The following is a 26,613-nucleotide window of genomic DNA, read 5'->3' on the forward strand; positions in this document are numbered from 1 at the left end:
ATCTGTTTGATTGGAGAGAAAGGCCTTGGTGAGGAATTAAGCTTCGGTCCTGTGCGTTGTCAAAGTCCAAACCTGATGGTGGAAAAAACTATTTGACAAAGGAGCCAAGCAACATGCGCAATATACACTAGAGGGAGAGTCACTATACCTTGTGACTTGAAGACTTCTTTGAAGAAAAATAACTTCTAACCGTACGACCCAAACACTAGATGGAAAGATAATGCTAAGCATATGTATCTATGGCCAACACATGCTACTATTATACGGTGCTGTAAAACAATGAGTACAAAGACACCTAGGGTAGGCACAGACACACATCTAACAAAATGAGGGGATTCTAGGAGGTATCATAATGAACCATCAAGTAATCCTGTGGGCAAAGTATGCACAGAATGGTGTTCAAAAATTATATCAAACAGACATTGACACAGTATCAGAGTTAAGATGTTAGGTTTATTTTTTTACTAAGTATTTTTACTTGGTTTTGTTCCTTTTCGTAAAACACTCAACAAGAATCATTGAACAAAAATAAAGAAAAAACATTGAAATTGTATTTGATCAACTAAAATATTACATTGATGTGTTCAATTTTTCAGCAGTGGATAATGTGTCAGTCCTGAATCCATAAAATTGTAGTGCATGGATATACAGCAATGTATATTATACCAGATATTCACTGAGCAAAGCTTGTGAGACATCTATTAATCTGTACTCTCATCCTTGTAATAATTCACCCAGCTTACCCCATACATTTCGGTGATTAGAAAGGCAGCCTCTGGCCTCATATATGGGCCTTTCCTATATAAAGCACGTATTCATGCCACATTTCCATCTAATCAATCTGCGAAATGTTGAGTCTCCAGTTCAGAGCTATGTCTTTGCTCGCAATGTTAGCCCCACATGCAAAATGACCTTCTTAGCTCTTGATGTAGAGGGGATTCCTTTACTCCAACCCATCAGCCAGGGTCCTCATTAACGGAGCATTATTGGACACATTCCCTGTCGAACTTCCCGTAAACTTAGACAACTGAAAGAAAAAATGCTTCACCATCCATGACCATCTTGACATAATAGGCATGGACAGGCACCCACACCTACGGGTCGCGAGAAATAATATGGCGATTTCTTTTGCCATAATATATGCCCAGAAACACCAAGGGTAACTATGAATGAACTCAAAAAGCAAAAGAAAGGTGGCACTCACGGTTGTCACTGTAATCATCGACCAGTATAATTTCTTTGACGAGGTGGGGAGGGCTTTTTTTCAACACACTGTAAAAAAAGTCATATTAAAAAAAGAACATCAGTAGAACTCTTCTTTATGTACTTACTTCGCACATGCACTCAAGTGTGGCTTTGGAACACTGCATAACTTATGTGCTCAACAACGAAAATTCCAATAAGACAGATTGGGCAAATCAACTAAACAGGAAAAAAGAGACACATGCAACAGACTTATTGCGGTAGAAACCCTAAGGGGTAGGAGGCAAAATTCACCTGACAAAGGAAAAGCACAGTATCAGGCAAGATTCACTGAGTTATCTGGCATTCCCACTGACATGTTCTTGCCATGAAGAAGTTATGTGGCCTCCATGTGTTGCTTCATTGATCATAGCTGGTATCTGCATGCTTACTTTTTAAACAACATAACCCACAGTCAATATGATTTTCCCCAAATATTATTGTAAACCCTGGCCTATACACTTACCTGATTATCGTGCGCAGTAAAGCTGACCTTGCCTCATTATGAAAAGTAATCACCACACTGGTGGCCGGGAGATCGTGATGCCATTGCTTCCGTCTGCATCTGAAGGTAAATGAAGATAAAAAAGAGTTAGCATTACATTTCACTGGGAAGGACCGACCCCTTTACACTCAGTGCATTGAATTTTTGCCTCCAGAAACAGGAGCCTCCATCTAATGAAATGTTATATAACCTACCATTCAAAGACAGGGGTTAAAGGCTATGTCTTCCAGGGAGCTTGGTGTTTATTTTTCTTTCTCTGACTTCAAAGTGAGATGATTTATGTGACAATTATGCTGGCTACTGGAATTTTGAAACCAGTGCCTGGGACTCTGGTTCCTTTCAGCCACATACCACAGTGCAGGTGGTGTGGTGCTTGGCACAAACAAAATAAGTCCCAGAAATGTTTTTGTGCTAGAGGTACTCACATGTTGAACAAAACACCCTGTGAAATGTGTTGTGTTTGGAAAATGCGAGAGGTACTGAATTTATAAAACAAAAATCTCTGTGAAACGCTGCTTCATTTAAATAATTATATTTCATCCTTGAACTAAAACGGTGTTTCACAGGGAATCGCACAAATTTTACCTAGGCACAAACCAGAGTCAGGATCTTTATTCACATAAAGTTTTAATGAAATAATGGGAGAAATGTCAACTTGAAGATCCTGGCTCTAGTTTGTGCCAGGGACAACTTGTAAGAGGTACTTAATTGTAAAAAAGGATCCCTGCTTTAATTCAATTAAATTATGGGAGAAATGAACAAAAGGCTTAACTATTCACTTTAAATTCCTTTCATAAATAAAAACTACCTAGTCCCTCCAATGGACATATTTTTTGTATTTTGTTGAAAATGTGACTTTAATATGAAATTAACAGGGACGGCTGAACCAAAGGCCAGGCTTAATTCTATGACCCTTTTACAAGCACAATTTTATGCAGTTAAAATAATGAAAATAGTGAAACCAATGCAAATACTAATTTTTAAACTCAGAAAATGTATTTCTCTAACATGCATAAGTACTAAATCTCAGAACATCAGATTATATCACTGCGTTGAGAAGGCATTTTTAGACGCAATAGTTTTTTAACATCATAAACCTTCTCCACCCCTGATGACAATGCTATTTATTAAAGTCAATGGGCCCAATTCACAAAGGTAAAATGAGACAAAAGTCTAACTTTACGACTTTGGGTATTAACAAACGGCCTTTACTACTCGTAAATGCCCTTTATGAATACCGAAAGTCGTAAAGTTCAACTTTAGGTATTCATAAAGGGCATTTACAAGTAGTAAATGCCCTTTGTGAACACCAAAGGTCGTAAAGTTGGACTTTCGTCTCAGTTTACTTATGTGAATCGGGCCCAGAGAAGCCAGGCACAGGGGGTCTCTAGGAACAATGCGCAAAATGCATGGCCTTTAGAAGCTCACTATGAATTTCACTAAACAGAAGTAGCTCTCACTACAGAAAAGATTAGCGACAATAGCGGTCTAAATTACTGCACTCCACGCCACTCTACTCTGCACCGCTATACTCTCTGACGCTACTCTCTGAACCACTCTATGCCACTGCACTCTATGTCACTGAACCACTTCACTCTATGCCACTGCACTCTACACTGCAGCACTCCACTCTAATATAATCTGAACCACTCTACTCTATTCTACATCACTCTACTCTGCAATGCTGCTCTCTCCGCCACTGAGCTCTATGGCATTCTACTCTGTATGCCACTGTACTCCACGCAAATCCACTCTAATTCACTCTAATCTACTCTACAACACTGCACTCTACGGCACTACTCTATACCACTGTATTCTACGCCCCTTCACTCTACTCTGAAACAATCCACTCTATACCACTGAAGTCTATGCCACTCTATTCCACTCTGTGCCACTCCACTCTATGCCACTTCACACTACGCTACTGTATTCTACACCACTGCACACTACATCAATGCTTTCTACATCACTTTACTCATAACCAATACACTATATGCCAATCTACTCGGCACCACTGCAATGAACATCACTATACTCTACACTACTCTACACCATTGCCCTCTACACCCATGCCCCTTATTCCACTCAAGTCTACACAACTGCACTCTACTCTGCAGCATGTGCTCTTCGCCACTCTACTCTGCGCGACTTGACTCTATGCCACTGCACTCTACCCTGCACCACTCAACACCACTCTCAATCTAATGTGCACTACTGTACGCTACTCTACTTCACCCTATTCCTCTCTACTCTGCACCACTCTGTTCTATGCCCATGCACTCTACCTCACTCTACTATACACCACTGCACTCTTTGCCACTGAACTCTATACCACCCCAGTCTAGGCCACTCCCCTCTTCACTACTCCACTCTACAACACTGCACTCTACTCTGAAACAATCTTCTCTATGCCACTGTTCTTTACGGCACTCTACAACACTGCAATCAACGCTGAGCCACTCTACACTGTGCCACTGTGCTCAAGCCTGCACTACTCCACTCTATAACAATCAACTCTACGCCACTGTACTCTACGCTGTGCCACTCTAAGGCTCTGCAGTCTATGCAATGCGACTGTACTCCAAACCACTACACTCTACGCAAATACCCCACACCACTTTTCTCAAAACCAATGCAACCTCGCGACGGCCCCTACGCCAACTACTTTGCACCACTGTACTTCATGCCACTATACTCTACAAAATTCTAATTTGTGCACCTTCACGCTATGTCACTCTACGCCACTGCACTCTACGCCACTGCACTCTACTCAGCACCACTGTACTCCACATCACTTCTCTCAGCCTCACTCTGCACCACTCTAAGTCTCTGCACTACTCCACTCTCCGCTACTCCACTTTATGCCATTGAACTCTACACCACTGCAATCTACTCTGAACCGCTCAACTCTAGTCCACTGCACTCTATGCCACTGCACTCTATACCCATCTACTCTGCACCACTGTACTTTACACCACTTCATTCTAGGCCACTCTACTACAATACACTCTAAGACACTGCACTATACGATACTCTATGATGCTTTACTCCATTAAATGTTGTGCCACTGACACAATACTCCAGTCTATGCCTCTCTCCAGCACTCTTCTCCACTCTAAGCCATTCTATGACGTTACTCCACTCTACGAAGCTCTAACCAACTCACTCTATGCCCCTCCATGCAACCTTACTCCCATCTATTATTTTTTTTATTTTTTATTTTGTATTGCATTTCGTACAATAATATTAACATTAACAATCTCCATCAATGTTTGGCTTGTACATATCATACATCACAGTAGACACATCGATTGAATTATAGCTTAACAGAATACAGTACATCATTTGACGTTAATCCCTTACCCTCCCTCCCGTTGTCAGCACCCCTTATCTACGTCGTCTTTCAATCATACCCTGTCAGAGTTCACAGGCTGGTTTCAGGGGTTGAGTCAATTTGCAGAGGTTCGCATATATTCCCCCTGAATTCGTTCCACTTTTCCCAGATTCTAGACCATTTCTTAGGGCATCCTCTATGGGTGTATACCACCCTTTCAGCTACCATAGCGACATCCATGTCTCCTCCCTATTGCTGGTATGTAGGGAGCACTTCTGCAGTGCCAAGTTTAAATCTGTAGGCTCCCCAAGAGTTCAGGAGGCATTTCTTGGGATCCAGCGGAACCTCCGCCCCCCCCACCTCCGAGATCACATTCATCACCCGTTCTCAGTAGGATTGTATATGTGGGCAGTCCCATATTATGTGGAAAAACGTTCCCTTGTGTCCATAGTTTCTCAGACATAATGAGTCAGGCGCGTGCCCAAGCTTATGTAGTGTAGTGCGTGAATAATATATGCGGTAAAGCACCTTGAGTTGTATTAGTTTGAGCCTAGATGGGATCGCTACTTCTCGGGCCGACGCTAGCGCGTCCTGCCAGTCTGAATCTTCCATGTCTCCTAACTCTGCCTGCCACCGCTCCCTCAATGTTATTATGGGGTCTAGTTGGTGTTTACTAACTTACGATACGTCTGGGAAATGGCCTTTTTTTCCATATAGTCAGTGAGAAGTCTGTCCTCCAAGGGCGAGGCCTCTGCCAGTCGGGTGTCTAGGGGGATTGCACTTTTGAGCGCGTGTCTGATTTGTATACCGCGGTAGAGTTCAGTCTCTGCCATTCCCTACGTGTCTCGCAATTTTGCGAAGGGCAGGACCTCCCCTTTTACCCATAGATCTCCCATTTTGGTAATACCAATAAGGTCCCATTGCCTGAATCCCTTGGTGTTGGTCAAGGTGCCCAAACGTCGGGTCTCCCAGAGGGGGGTGGCCTGTGTCAGCACTCCCTCCCAACCCAACGCTCTTTGCGCTGTGTGCCATATTTTAATTGTGTGAGCAGTATGTCCTGTGAGTGTGCTCCGTCCCTTATTGGTGTAGAGGGCTTTCATCAGGTGATCCGTGGGTAAGATGTACCTATCTAGTCTGACTGCCAGTTCTTCCTGCGGGGCGTGTAACCACTGGTTTATCACCACTAGCTGCGAAGCCCAATAGTACAATTTCATGTTAGGCAATGCGATTCCTCCATCATACCAGCTACGGACTAGTTTTTGTTGCGCTATTCGTGCCAGTTTCCCATCCCACAGCAGTGTGGAGACTTTAGCTTCAATTGCTTTAAAATAAGAGGGGGGGGCTGGGAATGGGGTATTTTGAAGGGCATATAAAAACCTAGGCAGGGCCATCATCTTGAAGAGTGTTGCCCTCCCCAACAATGACAGCGTAAGGGACCTCCAATGTTTGACATCAGCACGAAACTTTGCGAGTGGCCGCATTAGGTTTTCTTCTACAAAATGTGGCGCCTGCAGTGTAGCATAGATTCCTAAATATCATTTTTTTTTAAAGTTTGAAAAACTTTTATAGAGTATCAGCAAAGTACAGCATCGCATAAGCACGACATTGGATTTGGTCAATATGCTAACATACATTAACCCCTTCGACGCTGATGACGAGCTGGGCTCGTCATGGCGTAGCCTCCTCGCACGCTGATGACGAGCCCAGCTCGTCACGTAAAGTGCGTTTTTAAAAAACTCAGCGTGCAAGCGGAATTCCGCTAGCGCGCATGGTGTTAACACCATCCCTGCTTTGCCTACATCTCCTCCCTCCCCAACTGCAAAAATACCTCCCTGCCCTCCCACCTCCCCCCCCCAAGCACTTTAGCGAGATACTGTATAAAGTTCTCATTCCAGATTCTCGTGGGCGAACCGTTACTGTCCTTGATCAGGCCGTGGCTCCAATAGCATTCCATAGTCCCTTGAAGTGCAGTATGTTCCCTCTGTGTCTACCCTCAGTATATGTGCTTGTTCCCTGCTTGTTCCTCAAATTACCTCGACACTCAGCCCAGCGTTATTCTACCTTCCATCGGCGCTCCACTGCCCCCCTCATCCCTTGAGCTTCTTCCCTCCCTCGTATCCTACCCATCCTCAGCCTGTCGTGCTAAGAGGTCAATGGTCCCCAGATATCCCTAGGGCGGGATTTGAGTGGGATCGTGTCCGCATAGTCATGGAGTCACTCTTGCCACATTGTCAGGTCTGTAATCCAGCTCTTGAATTACGGTGTTCTCCCCCTCCCCATCTACAGGCCACCTGTCGTTTTGCCAGGAAAATACTAATTGCCATGAACTTCTTATGCTTTGTACGTACTCCATCTTGTAGGCCCAGCAGTGCTAGCAGAGGGGACGGCTTTATCTGTTCCCCTAACATGTCAGGCAGCTCTGCAAACACTTCTTCCCAATAGCTCAGGACTCTCAGGCAGCACCACGCTAGGTGTATGAAATCCGCTCCCTCACTCCTGCAGCGTTCGCACCTATCGTCCGCTCTTAGGCGAAACTTATGTAGTTTAACCAGGGTATGGTACTGTCTATGAAGGAATTTATAATGTATCAGTCCTAGTCTGCTGTTACTGGTGACAGCTTCCGTCTGCATGCAACAGGCCTCCCATTGCTCATCAGTTAGGGGTGTTTCTAGATCTTTTTCCCATTCTGTTCTGGCCCGCAGGGTCTGAGGAGGAGGGTTGTGCCTGACCTGCCTATACAGGTGAGAAATAACATGTCTGGGTGTCTCAGATTGTAGCATCATGTGTAGCGGTGGGAAAGTGTCTGGCTCCTTAGGAAATGCTAGGGTGATGGCTTTCATACTCTGCCTGAGACGGGTGTACAGGAAAGTTTCCATAAATGTAGGTGTATCCTCCCCAAAGAATTGTTCCTTGTTATGAAACAGTCCTTCCTTGTACAATTCTCCCCAGGTGCCTATAGCTAATTTATCAAACATCCTGCGACACAGCCCTTCACTCGTGATTTGCAAGATAGGGTTTCGAGTTAATTTAATCTGCGGTGAATACATCATTGGCGCGTCTTATTTCCTTACCATCCATCTCCATGCTGCGACCGTGCAATCTCCCGTTGAGGGATCCCTCTCCCTGTCCTTTACCCCTGTAAAGATATAGTTCTCCGGGGGTATCAGGGCCATGTAGTGATCCTCTACCGCCAGATGGGTCATAAAGGGGGGGGCGGATGGAACCAATACACCGTGAAGTGTTTTTGCGCAAAGTTGTAATATTGCTCAAAATTGGGGACCTCGTAGCCGCCTTGGTGGCACAGCAGCATTAGAGTGGCTAGGTTGAGTCATGCCTGCTTCCCTCCCCAGATAAGTCGAACCAGCTGCAGTCTGAGCGTATTAAAGAAATACCTCCCGGAGTCATAGGGTATGTTGATAAATAAATACAAGAACTTTGGCAGGATTGTCATCTTGATTAGGGATATCCTGCCCGCCATGGACAGGGGCAACTTTATCCATTTAGAGACAGTGTCTATGATTTTATCAATGACTACCCCATAGTTGGTCCGCATTAATTCATCTCTATCCCGCGTTATGTGGATCCCCAGACATTTGAAGTTCTTGGTCTCCCACATCAGGGGGTAATCAAACTGGTGTCTGACCGTCTCTCCCGTTAGGGGGAACACCGCCGACTTACTCCAGTTAATTTGCACTCCAGAAATAGCTCCGTATTTGGTAATTTCCCTAAGTATGGAATTCAGATTATCTTGGGGTTTCTTGATATATAGGGTAATGTCGCCTGCATACAGCGAAATTAATATCTGCCGAGATGGGTATATTAATAACTTATGATTATGGTGCTGCCTTAATTAAGCTGCTAGGGGTTCTATAGTTAGCGCAAATAATATTGCGGGCACCCCTGTCTCGTGCCCCTTGATATGGCGAAAATTTCAGATATGCTTCCGTTCAGTAGCACTGTGGCCAGAGGGTTTTGGTACAGTAGCTGCACCCATCCCAGAAACTCTGGCGGTACCCCCATACGTCTTAGGACTCCTATCAAGTAGTCCCACTCTAATGAATCGAACGCTTTGGTGGCGTCCAGAAACACTATCACCGCCGAGCACTTGGGGTCAATGTCCTGTAGCACCCCCAGGAGGGTTCTCAAATTGTGGGCCGTGGCTCCATTTGGAACAAATGCCGCCTGGTCACCTTTGCCAGGATCTTGGTATCACAATTTAGTAGTGAGAGGGGCCGGTATGAGTCACATAAGTTTGGAATCTTCCCAGGCTTCAGCAGTGAGATTATCTGGGCTTCTCTCATAGTTGCAGGTAATTTGCCTTCCTCTAATGCCTCATAGTACACTGCCTTTAGTATAGGAGCAAGGATAGTTACAAAAGTCTTATCAAATTCTAATGGCAGTCCATCTGTGCCTGGTGCGCGCCCCGAGTTCATTCACATTATTGCTTCCTTAATTTCGTCTATTTCTAGGTCCACCCCCAGGAACTTTTGCTGTGTGCTTCCCAACTACGCCAGAGCCGTGTCATCCAGATATTGTGTCAGGTCTAGGGGAGTACCCCTTTGAGATGTGTAGAGGTTTTAATAAAACTCAACAACGGTGTCTAACTGCCCTTTCAAATTTCTTCCCCCCCCCCCCTGTGCGTCTCTTATTTCAGTTATATAGTTCGCAAATTTGGGGGGGCCTTACCGCACTCGCCAGCGCCTTCCCTGGGCGATTCCCCTCACCTTAGAGTAGTGCACAGTATGTTTTCCCTCTATACCTGCCCTCCTTTTCTGCCGCTTCCTCATATTCTGTCATTTTAACACGCATTTTGGCCTGTATGTTGTCCCCCGCCCTTCCTGACGCCAACTCCTCCTCTAGGCCTTTAAGCTCCCCTTCCAGCTTACGAAGGTCCTTAAGTATACCCCCTCCTTTGGATATGCACCAGCCTCATACAGTGACTTTAAATGCTTCCCACACAGTTGTGAGGCTTGCTACCGAGTCTATGCTTTTCTCGAAAAATTCCTGCATATCTCTTTCCATTTCAGCTTTAAACACTGCGTCCTGCAGGTGCAAGGGGTTAAGCCTACAATTAATATACGGGGCCTGGATGCTCGGAGTCCGTAAGGTCACTTTCACAGGTGAATGGTCGGAATAAGTTTGGGCCAGGTTCTCAGCTTTTTCCACCCAGTGTGCCTTGCCTACCAATACTATGAGGTAGTCTAACCTTGCCCAGGTTAAATGAACTGCGGAATGGTGTGTCCCTTCCTTTAGGGTGGGATGCCTATACCACCACGTATCCAGCAAGGAATGAGTGTCTATTATGTCCTTTAGAGTGCTGTGCGAGTTTGTGTAGTGCATGGGAGAAGCGTGGGATCTGTCCTGTCTCGGGTCAACCACAGTGTTAAAGTCCCCTCCCCACACCACGTAAGGCGTGCTGATTTCTTGGATTTTGCCCCATTAACCCCTTCCATGCTGGGCCGTTTCCGCCGCTGTGCGGTAAACAAAAGAACAGGGCGGGGCCGTGACGAACCCCAGCCGTCATCAGCACACGAGCGCCGCAGAGCGTGACGGCTGGGGTTCGTCACCAGCATGGAAGGGGTTAAGTAAGTAAGATGTGTGTATCGTCAGTTTTGGGTCCGTAATAACTTACAAATGTGACCTCTGGCAAGTTTAGTCTCCCCCAGACCAGGCAATATCTACCTTCTTTATCTGTGTTGGTTCCTCCCATTACGAACTGCACTCCTCTCTTGACCAATATACATACTCCCCTAGATTAGCTTGAGTAGGATGCTAAGCATTGATGAGACACCCATTTTACCGCAAATCTGTGCTCTTTTCTCGGGTCTAAATGCGTTTCCTGCAAGAGGGCCACCTTGATGTGGTGCCTATCTAAGTATCCTAGCACCTGCCTTCGTTTCCTTGGGTTGTTCAACCCCCTTACATTCCAAGTCATTACTGTAAGCTCACTGACGTCTTTTACAGTATCCGCCATTCTCTTTTCAGCTTTCTGAAACTGCAAACAAGTACCTCAACTTCAGTGCCAAACCCATTCGCAAACAACTCCCCCAATTCCTCCCTCCCTCTCCACTGCCCTCCCCTCCCACACAGGCTCCCCCTCCAATTTGTATCCCCTTCCTTTCTCCCCAACTGTCTTAAACTTAATTCTGTGGGGTTCGCCCTCATACGGGGGTCGCCAGGGGCTCACGCCTGCCCTCTTTCCTCCTCTATTTCACCCGCCCATCGCCACGCTCTATAGCACGGACGAGGTCAGCGGGATGGAGGCGAGTGACCGGGCATAATTCCCGAAATGCGAACATCGTTAATGTACATCACCAAATGTGAGAGTTCACCGGCATGCTGCTAGTCAGTTTCTCCGGGGTTCTGCAGGGATCAACAATGTTTCTCAGTCTGCATTAGCCGCAGGCAAGAGGGGCCCTCCCCGCGTCTCCGCGTTCTGGGATGCTTATCGGCATATCTTTTTGAGGTAATCTTCCACCTGCTGGGGGTTGCTAAAAAAGTGTTTTCTGCCATCGTGGGTGACTCGTAATTTTGCTGGGTACATCATGGCGAATGGCATATTCTGTGCCACTAGCTTTTTCTTCACCACAGCAAATCTGTTGCGGGCCTCCTGTACTGTTTGTGTAAAATCTGGGTAAAATGCCAACGTGGAGTTTTCATACTGCACTGGTTGCTTCTCCCGTGCTAGTCGCAGCACCGTGTCCCTGTCTCGGTAGTTCAAGAACCGAACTATGATGGGGCGCGGTGCCGCTCCAGGTGGAGGACGTGCTGCAAGCGATCTGTGCACCCTCTCTATTACCATGTGTGCGGAGAAGGCGTCTCTGCCAAATAGGTCAACCAGCAGTCTCTCCATGAAGTCCTCTATTTTACCAGTATTTGTAGATTCAGCCAGTCCCAGCACACATACATTATTTCTTCGGGAGCGCGCTTTTAAGTCCTCGTTTTTATCTGAGATCAGCTTTAGCAATTTATCCATCTGGAGCATTTGTTCTCTGTTTGCCACTGCACCATCTTCCAGCTCTGACACCCTGGACTATGTTTCTTTAATCCGTTGGTCATGCTGATTCAGCTTGGTTACCACTGAGTCCATTCTGGCATTCATGGTGTCCATTTTCGCGTCTATGGACGTGAGACTTTGCTTCATCCCGATCAACAGTGATTTCCAGTCCTCTTCCTTTTGTTCAGACGGGTCATTGCCCGTTCTGTCTGCTGATTTGAGATTAGGTGGTCTGCCAGCGCCGAACGATAGTTTAGCCTGCTTGGCTTCGGAGCACCCCATGTTAACTGTCCTTCACGTGTTTGGATCTGTGTGCTCAGCTGCGGTCTGTTGTAGCCCCTCGGTTGTAGGTGGGCTTCTTTCCAGGCTCTCCGCTCAGTTGGTCCGTCACGTGGGTCGATTGGCAGGGGTCACGGTCTGCTCTCTCTCCCTGTGGGTCTCCTGGGGCTCAGGTGCTCCTTGCCAGCGGTTCGGACCCACAGGGCCTATGCGAACGGCCTCTCCCGGCGTTTTCCACTCGCACTTCGCCCACTCTCGCTATCTTTGCGTGCACCCCTGTATGATCTACGTCGGAGGGGCCGTGCGTCACGGTGCCATGTGTGCGCGGGCTCTCACCCCTGTGCTACCTCCACGCTTCCCTGGTCCTCTGCGTGAGTGACTATTTGTGCCCTGTCAATTACTCCCGCCTGTGCCGCTGTACTACTGTGGGAGGCCTGCTCCTTCCCCAAGGGCACCCTTCTGTGTCAAAGCACTCGTGTGGTATATGGCAGTGGTTAGTTATTCAAGCGGCGGCGTGCAGCCACGTCTGTGGGCGTCTAGGGTGGTGCAGTGTACAGTGCCATTATAAGATGATGGCGCCGCTGTCTGCTTGTAGCCTGTCTCCCACGCCATAATGACTGTGCTTGTCCTACAGGGCAGCCCGCCTCGCGGTTTATCCACCTCTCCTGTCTGGGCGCTTTCGTTCCGGACGGCAGGGGCCAGCTATCTGCGTGCACGTTTGTCGTCCCTTACCTGGCCCTTCGCGATGCCCCAGTGCACAGCTCCATTTCTAAGATGGGAGCTCCGCTGTCTACGTGCAGCCTACCTCTTTCGCACTAGTGATTATACTTGCTGAGGCTAACAGCCTTTTTATCACTGTCAGCCCACTATCCTTACTTGGCACTCGCTTGATGGGCAGCTAGAACGCTGAGATGTTTGGCTCTCGTGCCAGTCTTAAATTGGGCTCAGTTCCTCCCTGCACACTGTCTCGATGTGTGGCTTTGTTGGGAAAAGATGGCGCCCTCACTTCTGTGACTCTGTGATGGCGGCAAATGTGATAATCACTCCCAGCCGTTATCTCCCGCAAGGGCGGACCGCCGCCGTATCTCCCCAGAGCACCTTCGGGGAGGCAGAGCACCCACGTGCGTCTTCCCATCCTTCCGTGCCGTCGCGTAGTGGGGGTGGCGTTCACCCCCCCACCTGCCGCATTCGTTCCTAGTTTTGCTCTCTCCTTGCCAGCACTCACAGACCCCCTGGCCGCCATCAGCTCTTCTCACCGCTATTCGTTGTTTCGCCGTGTCCGCAGCCTCTCGTGTTTCAGGCCAGGTCGGTGTCGCACCTTCTTGGCTCCGCGATGCAGGCCCGGGCAGCCCCGTCCTTTCCTAGCAGTCAACGCCAGCTCCTCACTCCAGCTCCTCGCTTCTGTTTCCCGCTCAGGTTTTGCCTGATGTTCGTCGCTTCACTGAAGTGGGTTCGCCGCCAGAGTTTAACAGCACCGGATGCCTAGTGATGTCCGCTTGTGTTTTAAAGTCCTTCTGGGCTAGATTCTCACATCAGGATGATCATTTAATGTATTTTATCGCCCGGTCTGGTGGAGCCTCGCTAACTTGCGGCCATTACGGTCATGCGCCCTCTAGAGCCCTCCCCATAGATTCCTAAATATCTTAACCCTCTGGTTGCAATTTGCAGCTCACATCCCCATGGGAGCTTGGGAGTGGGACCATGTACAACATAAAATGGTGATTTTGTCCAGTTGATGGTATATCCTGATACTCTCCCATATGCATTACAGATATCCAATAAGAATATCAATGACCTTGCCGGGTACGTTAAATATATTAACACGTCATCCGCGTATAGCAAATTCCGATCTTCCCAGCCTGCCTCCCGGATCTACAGATCATGTCTGATCCAGGCAGCAAGTGGTTCCAGTATTAACGCAAAGAGGAGTGGTGACAGCGGGCAGCCCTGTCTCGTGCCCCTTCCCAATGCAAACTCCTGTGATATTCTGCCATTTGTTACCACTTGTGCGAGGGGCGCGGTGTATAATAATTTAATCCATTCACAGTATTTCGGGCCAAACCACATCTTTTGGAGTACTGCGAACAGAAACGGCCATTTCACGAGGTCGAACGCCATTGTGGCGTCTAATGAGAGGATAGCTGCGTCTTCTTGTATCGTTGGTATCCGGGCCAATACTCCATGTAGGCGTCTTAAGTTGAGGCAGGTATTGCGCCCCGGCATAAACTCAGATTGGTCTGGGTGAATTAGTATCTTAAGGTGTGGCTGCAAACAGAGTGCTAATGCTTTGGCTAGTATCTTGGCTTCTGCATTTATCAGGGATATTGGGCGGTAGGATGAGCTAATTAGTGTGGGTTTACTTGGTTTATGTATTGCTACAATTGTAGCCAGTCTTTGATCTTTTGGTAACATCCCCTTCTCCAGACTCTCATTGAACATATCGAGTAGGTGGGGCAGGATCGATCCCAACACTTTTTTGTATAGTTCCACCAGCAGGCCATTAGGCCCCATCGCTTTCCTTGTGTGAAGCGCCGATAGCGCCACCCCCAATTCCTCAGCCGTAAATGCTGCTTCTAAGTCCAACATTGCTTCCTGTGCTAGTGTGACAAAAGGGGGTGGTGATGGACGAAGCATCTGAACCAATCAAACATTCACACCCAGTCAAAAGATCTGGGTTCGATCCATTACCGTTCTTTAGCCCACTCTGCCACCCCAGTTCAGACATGGCTATATGAGAGTGTTTGACTGATTCAGATGCTCTGTCCATCACCACCCCCTTTTGTACCGCTCCTGTGTTAGTGTGGGCATTTTAATGTCTCGGAGAAATGGTACATTCTCCTCCACTGTGGCTGTGGCTCGTGGTGTATATATCTTTTCATAATGTGTGGCCAACCCCTCCGCTATGAGTTGTGGGTCTGTCGTGGTAGTGTCATCCTCCAACGTTAGTTGGGCAATCGATCTGCTCGCCATCTCTTTCCTTTCTAGCCATGCGAGCAATCTCCCAGTTTTATCTCCTAATTCATACAGCCTATGCAGGTTATCTGAATGATTGGCTTTCGAGTCTTCCCAAGCATATGTTCTATATTCCTGAGTTGTTAATGTCAGGGCTTGCGCTGGGGGGTCGTTAGTGTTTTCAGCGTGTGCTACCTCCGCCCTCTGCACTCCCTCTTCCAGGATGTTCCCTTTTGTGTCTGGTAAAAATAGATATGGCTTGGGCCCTAATCACTGATTTGTACGCCTCCCATAGAATGCCTGGTGACTCCACTGATTGTACATTCTCTGTAAAGTATTGTTCAGTGGCTTTCACAAGTGCCTTACCGTTCTTAGGGACCTTCAGGTAACCTAGGTAGAGCGGGAACATTTGTTTCCTGCAAGGGACCTGTGCAGTAAATGTAAATTGTATTAGGGAGTGGTCTGAAATGCCCCTTGGTAAGTGCGATATATCACTTACCATTTCCGGGTTTATCGCTAGGGTCAAGATATAATCAATCCGTGAAAGACTGTTGTGCACCCCGGAGTGAAAGGTGTACAGGTGTTCAGTGGGGTGTCTCACCCGCCATATGTCAGTCAGTCCCATTGCATCTATAATTCCCTCAGAGCCTGATTTGGTCTAGCAGATTCTCTGGGTAGCCTGCGGACTATGGCGGTGTCTATTACTGCGTTAAAATCCCCACCCATGATCAGTTCCCCTTCTAGAAGGCCCAGCAGGAATTTCCCAAGGTCCTGGAAGGCTGCATGATGGAGCGTAGGGGGGACATACACTGAAATCATATTATACATCTTCCCTTCACATTGGCACGACAATGCTGCAAAGCGTCCCTGATCATCCATACAAGTCCCTTTCAGTATCAAGGGCGAGCTTTTAAGAACCGATATACCTACTCCCTGTGAACCAGAGGTGAACTCCGAATGAGCCACATTTTGAACCCCCAGCAGTCCAACCCTTTACAGGCCGTCACCACTAGATGTGTCTCCTGGAGTACCGCTACTGTAGGGCCCTTGCTTTTTAAATACTGAAGAACCAACCCCCTCTTTATCTTATGCCCTAACCCGTTCACGTTCGTTGATATGATCGACAGGGGAAGCCCCAGTATTCGTGGCGTCTGGGAGTCAGCATTTGGATCTTCAAGTTGTGTCACAGTATGTTCCATGGGTATCTACAACGCTTTTACTAATACCTGAATAAAAACAGAAGCCGTGTGTATGAGTACTTCATTATTGAAACCAGGGAAGCCAACAGATCAGTGTGATTCATACAGGCCCCTATCTCTGATCAATAATGATGCCAAAATATTAGCTAAGATATTGGCCAATAGGTTAAATTTACTGATGGAGAAGCTAGTCCTCCCGGACCAGGCTGGGTTTATCCTGGGCCGTGCAAGCTCACACAACTTGCGTACTTTGTTTTCTATACTGCAGAATGTGGACCCCAATTTGGCTCTCGCAACAGTTTTCCTAGACGCTACAAAAGCGTTTGATTCAGTAGAATGGGATTATTTGCTGGGGGTACTGCAACGCATGGGTATGCCTCCAGGATTCTTGTCCTGGATTTGTCTGCTATACCAGTCACCAACTGCGAAGGTCTTAATTAACGGGCAGTTGTCTCCAGCCTTCTCTATCACCACGGGTACCAGGCCGGGGTGCCCACTTTCCCCCCTGCTTTTCGCGCTTGCAATTGAGCCTCTTGTCGACAGACTTAGGCAACATCACCAGGATAAAGCCTTGAGGTGCCCGATGCGCCAGGTGCTGATCTCTCTCTATGCAGATGACATCCCCCTGTATGTAAGAGACCCTGAACAAAACCTCAATCCGCTCTTGGGGGAATTCATAATTTTCGGAAGACTTTCATTCACATCAATTGGGGGAAGTCACAGTTGTTCCTTCTCACCCTGCAGTAATTCAGTTCCCTTTGGATTACCTGTTAGAGTGGTGCAACACAGAAGTGAAGTATTAGGCATTTGCATTTCCAGGGATAGGGATTAAATAATCCGCCTCATTATGGCAGGTCACTCTACCACATCACTAGTTGTGTCACATGCTGGATCTCTCTACCACTATCTATGGCAGGGCGGGCCTCACTAATCAGGATGGTGGTCCTCCCACGGGTGCTATATTTATTCATGAACATTCCATACTACCCGGGTAGACACTTTTTACTGCCCTATGCTCTGAAATGATCAGACTATTCTGGGGGGGCAAACAGCCACGTCTACAATGGGATGTGATAACCAGGCCTTATTCACAATGCAGGTTTGATGTCCCGAACCTTGAACTATACTACTTATGCGTCCAGGCCCACTAGGCCTCTTATTGTTCCACCCACCCAGATACATGCCGCAAGTCATGGTGGAAGAGTGCTAGCAGACCCCATCCCCTTGGCAGGCATGATATGTAGTGTTCCCCAGCCTCTGGACAAAGACACCACGACAGTTACATGCACAGTGCTTGCCTGGAGGCCAATTATGAAACAACTGCAGGCCCCTATGCTTTACTCACATTTGCTCCCGCTGCTGTATCACCCCCGCATACAATTCCTTCAGGAGGCAGTATTTAGGAAGACCATGGAGAAGACGGGCATTAATTGCTGGGAGGACTTGTATCATAACGGGATCTTTAGCACCTTAGAACACATGTTCCATGATACGCAGACCTGGTCATTAGACGTGTTTCTCTATGTGAGACTTAGACAGGGCATGCGCGACATTACCCCTACATACCCACAAGAGCCCCCAACATTAACCCCATTGCATATATTACTTCAAGCCACCTCCCATGCGCACGCTTTCTCGACAATGTACCATACAATACATACTCAAGAAATGGAGGATGGCATGCCTGCACACAATGGGACGCGGAGCTCGGCTGTGTGATTTCAGATAAGCAATGGACGTATTGCTGCCTGCAGACAGCACAAGTGTCAGCGAATAGTAGGCTGCAGCTCACACACTAAAAATTCCTGCATCGCCTATATTTCACGCCAGTCGAAATGCACAAATATAAACTGCGAGATAAGGATAGGTGTGCAAGGCGTGGTGTGGAGGGGGCGGATATCCTCCACTTAGCGTGGAGCTGCACAGGTGTTCATGAATACTGGCAACAAGTCTTCGTTGCTTTGGAGACGATGACATCATTGACCATCGTCTACTAGCGCTGCTGGGTTATACTGAACTTATAGACAAGTCATTCTGCAGATATGTTGCATTGGCACTATTAATGGCCAAACGCTGAGTGGCATGTAGATGGGGGCGGGGAAAGTCTCCGAAATTCAAAGATTGGATTACTGATATAATGTATTGTCATGAACAACTAACTAATTATGCAGAATTGCTCCCCATGGCTTCACGTCCTAAGGATATATGGAGTCAGTTGCAGAGCTATGTCCAAGCTCATCGCGTAGACCATGGCAGATGTAAATAGGTGGTCAGAAACATGAACTGTGGTGTGCGGCCCAGGATAGCCGTCTGGCTGCAGGAGATTGGGTTGATGACTAAGTCATGACGGGATACTGTTCTGATGATTTGTCATAGCATGCTGATCCTTGCTGTGTATCAGAATCTGCCAAGTGGCTACCTCCCAGAGATGTTGCCATACCGTACTCCCGAATGTACTGTTCTTTTTTTTTTTTTTTTTACATTTCAGGACCAAGAAGGGGCGGAACAAAGGAATGATCTACAATGTACTCCTCATCACTACTTTGTAAAAGATGTGCATGTTCCTTGAGAAAAGCTGAATTAATACAATTTAAAAAAAAATACCTAACATATCTAGGGTGAGTGAATCTGCAAAATCTGTGTAGGGTGATCAGACTCCGTGTTACCTGTGGGTTAGTCTCATGAATTACACCCAATGCATTTCGAGTCTCTTATTAGGACCCTACCTCAGGGGTCTGAAAAATAATAGAAAACAGGAAACTACTTAATCTCAAATCTCAAAAACGGTTGAAATCAAGAACATGTCAATTTTCCAAAAATGGATCTTGGATGATCAGTACCCTAGACGACCTCAGTTCTATTTGCTTCCGAAAGTTCATAAGTGTTTAACATCCCCACCTTTCAGGCCCATAGTATCAGCTTGTGGGTCGATTTCGGAGTCATTGGGACGTTACCTAGATCATTTCTTACAGACGATGGTACAAGAATGGAAGACACAAATTAAAGACACCACAGATTTCTTAAATCATCTGGAAACTTTTTCTAAAGAAGCCAAGACAAACTGGTTACTTTGTACAATAGATGTGACCTCATTGTACACTTCAGTCCCTCATAATGAGGGCTTAGAAGCCATAGAGTGGTTCTTGTTAAATAATGAATGCACTGGAGCCAATAAAGATTTTTTGTTAGAATTGATGCACTTTGCTTTGTATCTAAGCTACTTCGAGTGGGACAACAACTTTTACGCTCAATGTAATGGCACATCTATGGGCTTTGCCGGAGCCCCCACCTACGCGAATATGTTCATGTCAAAATTTGAACATGAGAACATCCTTCAGGAATTGACATGGATTGAACACCTGGTGTCATTCAAGCGCTATATTGAAGACATCTTTATAATTTGGAATGGAGAAGAGAGTCACTTGATTGAGAACATTCAAAAACTGAATGAGTGCCACCAACACATCAAATTTACATATACCATCAACAGAAATTGTATAGCTTTTTTGGATGTGTCAGTACAAATTAGGGATCAGACCATCAAAACCAATGTGTACACTAAACCAACAGATCGCAACTGCAGTTTACACTTCAGTAGCTTTCATCAATCATCCTTAAAAAGGCGATTACCTTTTTCACAATTTTTACGACTGAAACGCATCACTACCAGTGAGGATGAAGCCACACAAACCATTGAACTTTTTGGTGAACGATTCATTGAAAGAGGGTATCCTAGATCCTTAATTAATGAATCTAAAGAAAAAGTACAAACGATCGAAAGATCTACTCTGTTGAAACCACGTGGAAAAACTGAGAAGAATTTCAATATATGTGTTTTGAAATACTCGACTGAAGCCAACAAGATTGAAAACATCATTAGAAAACATTGGCATTTGATCGAAAAAGAGCCTGAATTGGAATGCATCAATAAAAATAAAGTGATCTTTGCGTTTCAGAGATCACGCAATTTAAAAGAACTATTAACAAAAAAGGCTAATGAAGAATCCACTATGAAATTCAAAGGTATGCAAATTTGCGGGAACTGTACACACTGCAACAAAGTCATAAAAGGAAAAGAATTGACTCATCCATCGAAAGGTTTCATAATTAATTTGAAACACACAAGTACCTGTGATTCTAAGAATGTTGTATACCCGATCAAGTGCCCTTGTGGAAAAATATATGTGGGCATTACTGAGAGCAAAATAAAAGTGCGTATTACAGAACATAAAAGTAATACAAGATTGAAGAATGTCAAATCAGCAGTAGCCATGCACTGGCAAGAAGCTGGACACAATGTGTCCCAATTACAGTACTGGAAGCAGTAAGAGCCAATCCGGGGACTGACCCGCATAAACAATTACTGAAGGCAGAATTCCTCTGGATTAAAAAACTGAATACCTTGCAGCCGTTTGGGTTAAATGACCGGATTGAATTAGCTTGTTTTTTTTAAAGTGTCATGACGTGTTCATTTTCCATATATTATTTTTTCACATCGAACTGATCCCAACACTCGACTGGAATTCTAGTGATGTAATGTTATGTACGTGTTTTTTAGCCCTAGTATTTTACTAGTATGACTGTTTCATCATGACATGAAAATCTTGTTTTTATATGCTACCTCATGTATATTGGGTGTTATCGCTTTAAGATTGATAAAGACTAATGTCTTGAGGACGCTACACATACAACACGTGATCACACATTGACGCTCTCATTTTCACAATCAGGATGTTTAGAGCACTGAGCTGCTTCTCTCGAGACAGGTGACTAGACCAAGACGTTACTCCTGTGTTGCTAGAGCTGATACTCGTGGGTTCCAAGTAAACTTTGATCCTGAAGCTGGTTTGGGACTGGTTTGTGGTGGAATTCTTAGATGAGTTGAGGAAACACTAGTTTAGGGGGTTATTGGAGGGTTGTATAACATATGTTAGGTCGTACATAGAGTCACATGTTTCAGTATTGCAGTAAACTGATCTCAGGTTTTGTCATTTTGACTGCTTAATGAAATTCAGTTCATCATTAATAGATTTAGGTTTTACAGACAAACATTAAGTTTTACGCAATATTATGAAGTGACATAACTAAATGTTGATGACATTATTGATTGGTTGTAACATTGTTATCATATCATGAATTTTGGGAAAATGGACATGTTCTTGATTTCAACCGTTTTTAGGTCGAGCAGCAGAGTCTGCTCGAGACCTATTGTTGCCCGTATCTGGGAATGAAGACACGAGTGTGCCGCGCGCTTTTCCATTCTCAGTTTTTACTGCGGGAGCGCGCCTCTGAGACGCGCTTGCGCAGACACGCACACAGCCCCCGCTTTCGCTTGGCTTGCATGCAAACACGGCGCACACACACAGCCAGCCCCCACCCCCTGCACACACACAGGCGCGCGCACACACATACACACGCTGACGCCCCCCCACCCCCCCTGCACACACACACACACATGCATACACCCGCCGCAGCCCCCAACCCCCCTGCACACAGACACACACCCCGCCCCCCTTACAACTAAGCCCTACTCAAAGCATCGCCGCCACTCCTGACTTCGGCAGCCACCGCGGGGCTCTCCCTCAGGCATGGGAGCCCCGCCCGCGTCACCAATGCTGCTCTCTGGCACTCCGTGGATGCGGGCTTCACGCAGAAGGCGGAAGTCCCGCCCCGCGACCGGCTTCACGCTACCGAACTTCCGGTTGCTAGGTTTTGTTTTGCAAATAAATTACATGCATCCCCAGACACATGTAAATAAAAAAATAGACATTTCTAATTTGCAGCTGCTGCCTTCAAACTCTGTCGCTGAGCTTGTGTTTTTTTGGATCCATTTCACGGCGAGCAACTAAATCAAAACAACCGTGACGTCTTGTTTTATATGTGCTTGTGCAAACTTATTTTTCCCAGAGGAGGTAAGAGTTGTGAGTTCTGTAGCCCACCCCCTCAAGTGCCAGTACTGTAAGCTTTTCATTACATGCTCTAGGAAACGTATCTCGCTCTTGCTGGTGCAGGCTCTGCTATGAAACCGGCTGTGCACGAGCACAGCATGGAAGACATGCCTATTGTCCCCTGGGACTTTCCCACACGGCTCACTGAGGACCTCTCTCTGGCTTTTCTCTGTAGAGTTCAATACAAGATCTGACACAGTGTGGGGCCAAGCGGAAACGATTCTATATCTAATGCTGCTTCCATCAGCTGGCCTCCATGAAGGATTGTCGCAGCAGCCGACGGGGTTGGTGATTGTCCCCTTGAGGTTTTACCTGGCTGATGTTACAGGGAGTGGTGTGTGCACGTTTTGTTACTGGGATACCTTTTACCATTGCAGCTTGTGCAGTCACTTAGTAGTTTGAGGAGGCGAGCTCATGTTCAGCTATACGGTTGCTCCCCATAGAAGCCGCTCTCTGCAATATCCGCTCGCTCACCCACCCGCTCTGTTGCGCCATGCAGACCACCATTCCACAAGTTGCCTTCTCTCCCCTTCTTACAGCAGCGTGCATGACACAACCCAGTGTTTCCCCACATTGCCGAACTGGTGCCTCTAACCCCCGCCCCCGTGTGCAAATCACTCTTGCCCTTCATCTGTGGCCGTCGCACCCAACAGTGCCCGGCACCGCAACTCCACCCCCCCATGCCTAGGAACGCCCAGTGGTGTAAAAAAGCTCTCTTATGGTTGGCGTGTCTTTTAAAGGAATAGTCTCTCCTGATTAGTAATTGAGATGAATGTGGACGAAGAAGGACTCCAATGATATGGTCTTCCTCTGGCTGCCATATTAGTGCAATGTTGTTATACCATTAGTCCCATTTCATATTGACATTCTCGAGGGGTAAATTATATGATAAAAAAGTTCTCACTATTGGCATGCGAGCTGTGGTTCGCAATGTTCCCATACCTTCTTCGACGCAAAAACGCTGTGCTTTATACCCCCTCGTCAAGCCACCGTTTGAAATCAGGATATTTCCATAGGCAGCGGAACCCCAATACCCCAGACAGGCCACTATTGTTTATTCTTTTGTGATAGCTCTGTCGCCAAGCAGCCAAAACAAATAAAATCTTGCAAGATTAACTTAGCCCTTGTACAGAATGTCCAAGGTGTTTTGATAGAGTGCCTATGAAGTGGTATCGTAAGCAAACTGAGTTCAAAGAATATTATCCTACATGTGCATGCAAATGAATGTTTGTCAAATGTCATGTTTACAGAGAGAAGGCAACTTAAGAAAGTGAATATGTATGGCTTCGCCACCGTGAAACAGTCAAGGGCGCCTCTGCTGCCCCAATGCAGCTCCTAAAGCGAATAATTGACTGGCTAAAGGTCCGGAGACCTAAGGAGGCACAGCAGGAACTCCTACCGGGCGCCTAACTCAGGAGAATACGGATATAGGGACCACAGGCCAAGATGGCGCTGCCCAGTCAAGATCCCTGAAGCGGGGCTTGTCGTTGCTGCTTGTGGCCCGAAGAGTGGACTGCTGACGTTGGCCTTGCGGCGGAGAGCGGACTGACTGGTCTGCGTCCACGGAGAGCCGGAGGGGGCATAGGTAAAGCATCGACAAGACGGGGGAGAATCCATTCCCGCCCCGCCTGACCCCAAAATTGAGTCGAAGGGGCCCAAAGTGGCATCTCTTTAAAGACTACTTCACATACTGATAAATGCCTTTGTGAATCGTCACAACAATGTTGGCTTAAAGAAACCAATGTTTTAAAATCTACACCATTTCCTTGAACATGAAGGACTATTCTTTTCAGCGAATTACCCATTTTCAGAAGAAAGTTATGGGCCAAGGTTCTCCAACCTTTCAAAAAATATAGTTGTTTTTTTTGCCCAGAAATCAATGTGAACGCCTGTAAACCCCTGCTGACATGGATGTTTGTTCGTCTCTATGGGCTATTCAGGAACCAATGAAAAAACGTTAACAAAACTCTAGATTTAGGAGCATTTTCCTTAAACTGTTACAATAAATCAACATGAAGCATGGTAAGGCTTTCATTTGTACTTTAACAAAAGAGCATCTACAGAGTGAGCTGTGTAACTTGCTTTAGATGAAGGTCACGGTGGTACCTATATTGAAGAAACATTTTCACAGCATTAAATGAAGTGTAGCTTGCAGAAAGAAAGTCAACATTTAGGGGATTATACAGTCAATAAAGCTGTGTGTCAATGGCAACAGGAGAAAATGGCAGGTTGGCATATTCAAATTAAAGCTAGGACTTTGTAGAGACTTTCATAAAGTAAATAGATCTGTGGAAGAGTCACTGGCACCTAAGACATATCCAGACGTGTTGTCGATTTGCCCAACTCGTCGCTCAGAGGCACCAACCTCGTGCTATTTTTTCCTTAGGCTAGTTCAGTGATCTTGTCTTTGCATCCTAAAATCATTTGATTGGGTAAATGGGCGGCACAAAGCATCATATCAATAAAACTAACTAAAAAGTAGTAATGAAAGACTATACCGTCAGAAGGAAGGATGGGCAATCAATTATAAAAATAAGTGATTATTAAAGCCTCTTTTTTGCTGAATAGGTGTAAATTGGCAACTTGTTTTTCTAATTATTTTACACCTGGCCAAAGCAACAGAGTGGCAATTTCCCAGAAAATGGTAGAGCACAGGATGTTTGGTAGTGAATGGTTAGTGAGATACAGTGTGAAAAAGTTACACACCTAGCATAAAAGGGAGGGAACTGCCCTTGTGCTCTTCTGTACTTACTGATCATGTCTGGTGTCTGGAACACTCCGGTCCATATGCAGCTTGTCACTTTCTGCTTGATTGAATTTGTTCCGTGCATATGGGTCCTGACCAGGTCGTACCATAGTGACATCAACATAGGCATCCTGATTGAAGTCTTGCCATCGTACTTTCCCTGCAGAAAGAGACAACGCAAACAAAACACATGATCGCTCCTGATTTCAACCTGAAAAATACAGCCTTGTACCTCATATGAAGATAATATGATGTTCAAAATATATCACAAGGAATAAAAAACAAAAGGAAACAAACAATCTGAAAATGTTGAAGAGTCATAAACACCCTCTAAATGTACACCTACTCTAGAGAGGCAAGTTCTGGAGATGTCATAGATGAAGGTTCAAAGTAAATTTTGATGCAAATTGCAGCAGATCTGAATAATACTCATGTTTTTAAGCTACTTACTTAGGACTCTATTTACAACCGGAAGAGAGATAGTGGGAGCTATTCACTAGACCAGTGTTTCCCAAACTGGGGTCCGCGGACCCCCAGGGGTCCGTGACACATTCCCTGGGGGTCCGTAGGCAACAGTTTTAAAAGCACAGAAAAGTTTCTTTTATAATTAGCGGAGTTCGAGAAACAATAAAAGTGTCAAAATAATGCCAGTGATGAATGTACCTGCTGGAGAGCGAGGAGAGTTTTGTTCAGTGGCAGCTTTGGCTTAACTAATGTAGCACAGAGGGTTAATGTGCCTACTGCGAAGAATGTGTAACATGCATTTTAAAACGCAGTATTTTATGTGCATAGGTGCGTGGTTACTGCTTTTGTCACAAAGATTCTTTCGTTACTGTGGACTTCACAAGTGACATTTGTAATTTAGTAGAGGGACCTATAAACTGTTATCAAAGAGCTGCTTGCAAACTGCATGGTACCAGTTAGTAACTTATGTTTTTCCCCAGTTATTCATTATTCTGATGCTGCTAGAAAGGTTTATTTGGGTGAAAATACATTTCTAATGTTAAAGTCAGTGCTAGCCACCGTGTTATGTTCTGAATCCTGAGTTTGTGCTTTTACAGACCAAGCACTCTTTAAACATTTTATACCCACACTGATTTACATGTATGATTCAATGTATCTATATATGTGAGATGTAAAGTGCTCTGGCATCCTACAATAGTATGAGAGATGCTATAAAACAAATAAAATGTATGTGACAGAGGGGCTCTTACTTCAATATAAAATACTAGGGCCAGATGTATGATCCTTTTTTATATGCGCGAACGGGTTCGCGAACCTGTTTGCGCATGCAAAAACCCATTGGGCCTTGTACATTGCCTATTTCGCGAGTCGCAATTTGTTTGCGACTCGCTAAATACATTTTGCAACTTGATATTTGGAAGGGGCATTTCCTTCCAAATAGCGAGTC

At 46.0% G+C, this 26,613-nt stretch overlaps 1 protein-coding gene across 1 annotated transcript in view; it reads right to left on the minus strand.

Moving 5' to 3' along the window:
* GALNT2 (polypeptide N-acetylgalactosaminyltransferase 2) overlaps positions 1–26,613 on the minus strand; it is an 810,495-nt gene that overhangs the window by 537,956 nt on the left and 245,926 nt on the right. The window contains exons 3-5 of the mRNA XM_086927129.1: positions 25,209–25,362; positions 1,709–1,807; positions 1,205–1,272 (exon numbers count right to left, since the gene is read on the minus strand). Coding sequence (XP_086783255.1) covers positions 1,205–1,272; positions 1,709–1,807; positions 25,209–25,362 — 321 coding nt within the window. The remainder of the gene's footprint in view (positions 1–1,204; positions 1,273–1,708; positions 1,808–25,208; positions 25,363–26,613) is intronic.

This window comes from Lissotriton vulgaris, chromosome 6 (genome assembly GCF_964263255.1).
Source record: "Lissotriton vulgaris chromosome 6, aLisVul1.2, whole genome shotgun sequence".
Lineage (NCBI taxonomy): Eukaryota > Metazoa > Chordata > Amphibia > Caudata > Salamandridae > Lissotriton > Lissotriton vulgaris.